Source organism: Miscanthus floridulus, chromosome 10 (assembly GCF_019320115.1).
Source record: "Miscanthus floridulus cultivar M001 chromosome 10, ASM1932011v1, whole genome shotgun sequence".
NCBI classification, from domain to species: Eukaryota; Viridiplantae; Streptophyta; class Magnoliopsida; order Poales; family Poaceae; genus Miscanthus; species Miscanthus floridulus.
In genome coordinates, this window is record NC_089589.1 from 4,781,853 (window position 1) to 4,790,270 (window position 8,418).

An 8,418-nucleotide genomic window follows, 5' to 3' on the forward strand; every position below is an offset into this window, starting at 1 on the left:
CATGGGTGTGATTCTCATACGTAATATTCGTATGTACATTGAAAGATGAGAGGTCCTGTTGTTGGCTGCAAAATTCCCTTCATCCCATAGACGTTTGATGTCCATGGGTGTGATTCTCATAGGAAAGATGAGGTCCAGTTGGCTGCAAAACTGGTCTATATGGATCATTGGATCTTAAATTTAGCCGGATTATATTGTACTAGCAAATATACCCGTGCGGTTACAACGAGAGAAAATAAGCAATCGAATATTCATAGAAAATGAGATCAGGAACGCAATAGATCTATTTGTGTGTTACCTTCAAAGCTACAATGATGCCAATAGTATGACAATGTTTTATAAAGAAAGATTAGTGGTTATTTTATTCTTAGTTAAATTACATCAATAACTTAGTGGTGCACAAATCTTTATTTTATAGAGAAATAATAGATGTTGAAAGGCATATGATACTTGCCTTTATTTTTTTATATTTTAAATTTATGAGAAATAAATATACAACCAAAAGAAATAAGAATCAAACTGGGATGCTCGAGTCACGTGGGAAAAAATCATAAAATGCTCACGCAAAAACAAAACAAAGAGCGTGGTCCGGGAGCAACTCGGCGAGGGAGATGAACTTGGACGACGGGAGGATGTTGCACTACTACACAAATGATTTTACAAGACGATACCCTTTCATTAACCGAGACGGTCACAAAATCCAACCGTCTCGGTTATTCCCTACGGATCGGAAAATCGATTTACGGCAACCGCCTCCAAAAATGATTTATTTTCGGAAGCGGCCGTCTTAAGGCAACCGCCTCCGTAAATCGATTTATGGAGGTAGGCACACTATAAGGCCCGCCTTCGAAAATGCTGGCCCAGTCCTGAGCCCAGGCAAAGCCCAGTCCTCCAAAAATACTTAGTGTTTCAGTCTGAGCTCCCTCCGTTCCTCAGCCGCACGAGCCGTGCGCCCTCTCTCCTCCTCTCGCTCTCAGCGCGTGGCGCCCTCTCCTCCCTCACTCCCTCCGGCGCTCTCCTCCCTCCCTCCGGCCCTCTCCTCCCTCCCTCCCTCCAGCGCTCTCCTCCCTCCCTCTTGCGCGCCCTCTCCTCCCTCCTTCACGGCGTCGTCCTCCCTCCGTAGCCCCGTCCTCTCTCCTCCCTTCGATGCGGATCATGGCGGAGCGGCAGCGCTCGGCAGCGCAGATCCATGCCGAGGCTGGGTGGATCCATGGCGGGGCGCGCGCGGATCTAGGCGGGGCCCGGGCGGATCCTCGGTGTGGTGGCCCACCTGTGGCGGCATCGCGCGGGACGACGCGGCCTCCCTCTCGCGGGTGCGGGCGGCGGCGTACCCCGGCGGCGAATCCTCCCTCTCCCTCGAGCTCTGCGGCGGATCTGGCCGAGGAGCACCTCCTACGGCGCGGATCTGGCCGAGGAGCACCTCCGGCGCGCGGCGGATCCTTCCTCTACCTCGAGCTCGACGACGGATCTGGCTGAGGAGCACCCCCAGTGGCGGCGGATCTGGCCGAGGAGCACCTCCAGCGGCTTCTCTAGGCGGATCTACGACCGTGGTGGTCAGATCCGCGGGCGAGGTGGCCGCTCCTGGCCGTGTGCAGGGGCAGCAGCGCGGATCCGACGGCGCGAGGCCCATATCCAGGCCTGTTAGGGCTGGGCATCTAGCTTTTTCTCTTTTCTTTGTTTTTTAATTGATTATCCGAGGCGGGCATTTGGACTGTCTCCGTAAAGTCACGATTAACCGTGACCTTTGATTGGAGACGGTTACGATGTCCGTCTCCATTAACCCTTTTTGTCTGTCTCCATTAAGATTTTTGTAGTAGTGTTGGAGTCGAGCGCGACCTCTACTAGGCTGTTCAGCAGCTTGGTGGCCTTCACCAGGAGGCTCGATCTGCTTCGGTGACCACGGGCTGTCCTAGTCAAACCCGGCTGTCCTAGTCAAACCCGGCGTCTTCCTCGTTGTCGTCATCGAGGTTGAGGAACACCGAGAAGATGTGCGCAACCACGTCCGTGTCATACAGCACGTGCTGCTGCCTGATCGGCGTGGCCGCGCCTGCGCTGGAGGCGACGAGTATGTCCTCTAGGATGGCCTGGTCCAGCTACATGCCGATCCGCTTCTCCATGTCGGCCCTGAAGAAGTGTAGATGCTGGATGCGGACACCACCATCGCCGTCTTGAGGAGCCCCGAGAGGAAGGCCATCGGAGCGGGGCTATTCTTGGATTGCGCCGGGAGAGCAGACCCACGAGGGCGCGCTGCTTCTTGACGGTGCCGGCGTCTGCGTCCGCCGAGCTATAAAAAAAACCCAAGCTGATGCCCTCCTCGATATCTCCCTGTTCGCTGCCACCACGCGCAATCTTCTTCCTTTTGTCCATCTCCTCTCTCCCGATCTCAGGTGAGGGCCGTGAGGTTGCCTAGGTCAAGGCCGCAGCTGCCGTGGCCAGTTGCGCTCCGTTCGTGCCGGGTGTCAAGGAGCGACCACCACTGCGGTGCTCTTGCTGAACCAAAGACGACGAACCCTGGAGCTGTGCGCCCTGGTCGACCGCCGTCCATCATCACCATGCCGAGGGCGCTTCGCCGAGCGGCGGCGGGAACAAAGCCACATCGCACGTCGCACGGGAACCCGCGGTGTTCAGCTCTCCCTCTCCTCCGTCCCTCGGCATCGCCTGCTCGATCCGGACGTCGCGGCCCTGCCCCTTCTTTGCTCGCTTCCTCGCCACAACGTCAGCCTCATCGATCTACAACACGTCATGGTAAATTAATGATCCAGCCAAAACAAATACTCCTTTCGTCTTAAAATAAATCAAATGCTAGAGTTATCTAAAATCAAGTTGTCTTAAATTTTACTGGATTTATTCAAAACAGATCAGCTACTAGAGTTCCCTAAAGTCAATCTATCTTAAATTTAGCTGGATTTATGGAAAATAATACCAATATTTATGACACCAAAATAATGTCATTTAAATGAATTAGTCTACTTAATTGGAGTGTACTCTTCTCTATAAAGTTAGTCAACTTTAAAATAGTTTGATCCAATGGAACTCTATGAGTTGATTTATTTCATGACAACAATTATAGGATGTAAATGTTACTATCACAGTGTGCCCCTTGTTCCCATGCCATTTGGCATTATCAAGAGAGTTGTGCTGGAGCCTGCGAAAATCAGGGACTATGCTGGTTTGAAGGCCCAACATCACCAAACTTGTTGAAAAGGGCTCATCCAGCCGGCCGCGAAGACGCAAGGCCACCTCCTAGATCGCACCGCTGCATCGGTATTTGTTGTTTCCTTTTATGTAATAGCGAAATAAGATGTCTCTGGCTAGGATGGTCCAGCTACGGCCACTACAGGAACTGCTGGATTCCCCGAGTGCCGATTGCACTCGGGGAAGGCCCAGTTGCACTCGGGGAAGCCTTCCCCGAGTGCAACACTCAGGGAAGAGCCTCCGGCTAATCCTCTCACGGGAAAGTCGCCTTCCCCGAGTGTCAAAAATCGTGCACTCGGGGAAGGCTTTGCCGAGTGCCGTGCTGGCACTCGGGGAAGACTTGACGCCGTTGGCCGGCGGCCGACGTTGTTTTTTTTTATTTTCTTCCCCGAGTGCAACACTCGGGAAAGATTTTTGAATTTTTTTTTAAAATACTCTTTGCCGAGTGCCGAAGTTCAGGCACTCGGGGAAGAAATTTGTTTTTTTTTATAAAAATCCCTCTTCCCCGAGTGCCACAGCACAGGCACTCGGGGAAGCCACCTCTAAAATTCTTTTTTTTTTGTTTTTTGCTTTACCACGTAAACAACAAAGTATATATATATATATATATATATATATATATATATATATATATATATATATATATATATCACAAACCAAACCACAAATCAACACCAATATGTCACAAACCACATTTATATATCACAAACGACCAAATTTGTCCGAAATCCACAATATATTACAAACCACACATTCAAAAGTACACACTATTCCAAGTTCACAAGTTCAATACAAAAAAAACGACTCCGAAGGCGGCTCACGGCGACTGTGAGGGGTGGGACGCCCCAGCGTGCGATCCCGGCGACGGTCCAGGTGGGGATGGCCCGACGTGCGATGCCGGCGACCCTTCGACATGGTTCGACGCCCCACCCGATTGATGCTGCAAAAAAGAGAAGAGATTGCACGTGAGTGACAAGATAAAAATATAAGGAGTGTAAAGAAAAGTTGAAAATTTCGGCAGCACCTCCCCTGCATGGGGAGGTTTCCAAAACCTGCAAGAAAAACGTCGGCACGAAGGCCGACAACCACATTTCCAGCACGAAGGCCGACATATCAACAAATCCGGCACGAATGCCAACACATCAACAAATCCGGCACGAAGGCCATCACTAGGTTTGACACTAAGCATGAGCAAAGAAAGTAAAACATCCGTACTCATACTCACCGGAGTAGACTCTCGACGATATAGTGGTGGTGGTGGTGGTGCAAGCAGCTCTGCTGGAATCTCCCAACCTTGTTTCTGTCCAAGTTGTTGCACGAACTTGAGCAAACCATCTTGCTGGGCCTCTAAAGCTTGTACCCTCTGACGCTCGGACTCCCGCTCGGCCCGCTCAGCCTCCCTCTCAACTAGCAAACTCTTCTGCTGAGCCCGAAGTTGCTGCAGCTCGGCCTGCAACATTTGACCCCAATGTTTCAATAATGCAGAGCTAAGGAACGTAAAAGTGAAAGAACGACGAATGAAACTGGAATACTTACCTGGATTGAAGCCACCGCTGTCGGCCGTTGGCTTATGGGCACGCTAGAGCTCGTGCTCGCTGCTCGTAGGCGGTTGAGAGGAGGAGTACAGCCCGTCTCGAGGATGCCATCGCCCATGTAAAACCACCCATGCTTCTTGCCTTGCCCAATCCTCATCACTAGCTCAGGATCAAGGCGCTCCTCGGTCCTCGGATCGTAGTCCGACCCGTGGACTAACCTTGATGCCTCCGTGTACGAACTGAGGCGGGTGTGGACGCTGGAGTTGGTGTACGCCTCTGGGCCCGCATCCGGGTTGTACTCGATGTTGGACTTTGCCGGGCCCATGTGGGCCAGAGCATACGCCGTGAGTTGGCCAATTGGCTGGCCACCGTGCGCCGCCTCCTGCGAAAAAGACAACAACATGTGGTTAGAAATCATACAGAATTGAGCGTGGCTAGATTAGACAAGTGGTGGAGACTTACATATGTCTTTTTGTATTTGCTGAGGGTGGCGCTGCCCTGATGGTGAGGTACACCTGGCATCAGCATACGGTGCTCGCTTTTCTCGTGGTGCGCCTTCTGCCAGTCCGCGTCCAACCATCTGTCCACTATAGCAGCCCAGCAATCGGGAAAGGTGGCGCACCAGCTCAGAATCACCTACAAGCCATCAGAAGATCAAATTAGGCATAGTTAATCTAAAAAGAGATCAATAGGAGATGTTTTCTATTTACCTGTAGGTACTGCTCCCTTGTCAGAATCTCTATCTCTCTTCTTGCCTGAGTTCTGTTCATTCTTCTATTACGGTAGGTGATGTTGTAGTCAATGTGCGCCTGGAGGCGGGACTCGTGATACAAGTCCGAGACACGCCTTCTACAGGAAGCGGCAGCCACCTCATGCGCCCTTAACTCCTGTCCCGGCTGGCATCTGAAGAAGTCCTGCATAAAGACACAAGGTATCCATTATTTTATTTCAAGAATGTCCAATGAATGCAATGAATTGAGGGTCGTAGAGCGAGAAAGGCTTACCCACAACTCCGTAAGCACCTGATCCGCCAAGTTTAGGTGCCCAGCGGCGGGGAAGAGGGCGTAGTGGTCGAACGAGGGTATCTCTGGGTCCTCATCCTCCGACGTCCACACTAGGCCAGGGAAGTGTTCCCTGCACAGAAGTCCTAGGATCCCATTGACATTGCGAGCCGGGACCCCCTCCTCCACAAGCATCCAGTTCCTGCACAAGTGGTTAACAATAGTTATTATTAGCTCTAATTATGATTTTTCAACATATCAAATGAAGAACATATGAAGTTACTTACCTATCCCCCTCGGGTGCAATCAGTGGGCGGCGGTCAACAAGAATCGGTCGCTTCGGGAGCTGGCTGGGACCTCGCTTATAGGGTTTCGAGGCTGCAGAGGAAGTCGAACCCCCTGTCCCCTCCTTGGACGCGTGCGGAACAGCGTCGTCGTACATCTGTGGAATGGCGTCCTCGCCCACCGTGGGCAGAGGTACGTCGTCAGCCCTAGCAGAGCGCGAGGAGCCGAGGTCGTGGTCAGTCAGCGGTAGGCCCCCCCGCCTAGGCCTGCCCCTCGGACGCCTCTGCCTCTCTAACGGCTCCGTCTCTGTCTCCTCAGCCGCTGACATGTCCCTCGGTCTCGAGTAAGTCGAGGGACAGCTCCTCCTAGTGGGTCCCATCACCTGCAATTAAAAAGAATAAACCATTATTAGTCATGATAAACAAGAAATACTTAGCAAGGGATGCAAAATAAAGAAAATGTAATTACAAAATAACATAGTATTACATGTATTTCTAATATTCTTCATGATCAGGATTATCTGGATGATAGGTATCGTCATCACTATCAAGAGCCTCCAAATCATCAACAGCCTCATCCTCATCGCTGTCTAGTTGTAGTCCGTCAAGCATTTTCAAGTCTCTCGGATCATGCACCTCATCTGCAGCTTGCTCGTCAACAACCCATTCCTCATCTACTTCCATTTCAATCTCCCCGGTTAAGTCTATCTCAAGCATCCCTAGTAGTCCCTCGTCTTGTTGATAGAACTCCCCGTCATGCGTGGGTGGGTTCAAGTTGTAATCATCATTGTTTAGGCGAGGTAATTTACCATGTGGTGATACCTTGTGCACAATATACCAACCCTGAAGACGTGGGTCGGTTTTGCACGCATATGGACAATAATAAACTTGACTGGCTTGTTGAGCCACAATATAGACATCATCTCCTTCATAGAAGGAATCCTGTCTAGTTTCGACTATTCCAAGTTTAGGGGACTTTCTCTGTACTGCAGGTTTAAACCACTGGCATTTGAATACGACAAGCTTAGGTGCATTTTCACCATGGTATTCGAGCTCGTATATTTCTTCAACTGTGCCATAATAGTCCTCCTAATCAGCGTCGGGCGTAACTACTCCGGGCGTAAATACTCCAGTATTCGTGGTCCTTGCATTGGCCCGATTCTTCTCGTAGCCTGTTGTGTGAAAGCGATATCCATTCACATCATAAGCGTTAAATGACGAGACCTTACAGTAAAAGCCTTTGGCCACTTGTCGTAATTCGGCACTTATAGACAAATCACTTTGGCACTACAAGATCAAGCAGGAGAGAAATGAAATTAGGCAACTAGGAACGCCAAACTTGGAACGAGCTAAGTTGGTCAGAAGGTACCTTTCTTTGGAACCATGTAATGAAATCAACCTTGAAATCAGGCGAACCATGTTGAAGAAGGGTATCTCGTTCATGGTCAGAAGGTGGACTTGGATGATGCCAGTATTGATTAAAAAATTCTCTGCACCGACAAGCAACAAGGTTGTTGGATGCAGAAAATTTACGGAGTATGTAACAAGTTCGTTGAGAACTTACCCCTGATACATGTCGACTTCCTCAATGTTCGTCAACACGTAGAGCATGATCTTGCGCCACTCTTCATTGGTCAATATCTTTTTGGACGCTCCACTTGATCTCCCATGTTGCCCTTTGAATAGGCTGAGGGTCGATTCATTTTCGTCCTCATTGTAACGAGGGGGTGGATTATGCACACTTGGAAGGTTCTCACTATAGTATGATGTTGTGAAGTTTGACACCTCCTCACGAATGAATGCCTCTGCTATGGAAGCCTCAATCCTGCCTTTGTTTCCACATTTCTGGCGAACAGTCTTTAGACATCTCTCTATTGGATAGCACCAACGGTTCTGCATGGGCCCCCCATTCGTACCTCATTCGGGAGGTGCAAAATCAAATGTTGCATCGACAAGAAAAAGCCAGGTGGAAAAATCTTCTCCAACTTACAGAGCAACTCGGGTGCCGTTTTTTCCAACTCCTCAACCACTCTCAGAGATATCTCCTTGGCACAGAGCTGGCGGAAGAAAAAGCTCAACTCTGCCAGCACCTTCCAGACATGCTCAGGGACGTAGCCTCAAACCATCGATGGAAGAAGCCGCTCAATCCATATGTGAAAGTCATGACTCTTCATCCCTAAGACTTTGCCAGTTTCTGGGTTCGCTCCCCTCCTCAGATTCGCTGCAAACCCATCAGGGAAACTTAACGTTTGCATCCATTCTATCACTTCCGTCCTGTGCTTCTTTTCCAAGACGTAATCAGCCTTAGGCCTTTTCCATGGTTTGTTGTCTCTTGGAGGCAGCATCTATAGCTTAGGTCTATCGCATAGTGTTGCCATGTCTACTCTGGCCTTAGGGTTGTCC

At 50.1% G+C, this 8,418-nt stretch overlaps 1 protein-coding gene across 1 annotated transcript; it reads right to left on the minus strand.

Annotated features, from left to right (window-relative positions):
- Positions 1-3,884: 3,884 nt before the first annotated feature.
- On the minus strand, positions 3,885-4,850 carry LOC136485976 (uncharacterized). Its single transcript, XM_066482757.1, has 3 exons — positions 4,732-4,850; positions 4,421-4,645; positions 3,885-4,135 (listed from the first exon to the last, which is right to left on the minus strand). Exons 1-3 carry the CDS (start codon positions 4,846-4,848, stop codon positions 4,013-4,015), a joined length of 465 nt encoding a protein of 154 aa, XP_066338854.1. The 5' UTR covers positions 4,849-4,850; the 3' UTR covers positions 3,885-4,012.
- Between the last annotated feature and the right edge of the window lie 3,568 nt (positions 4,851-8,418).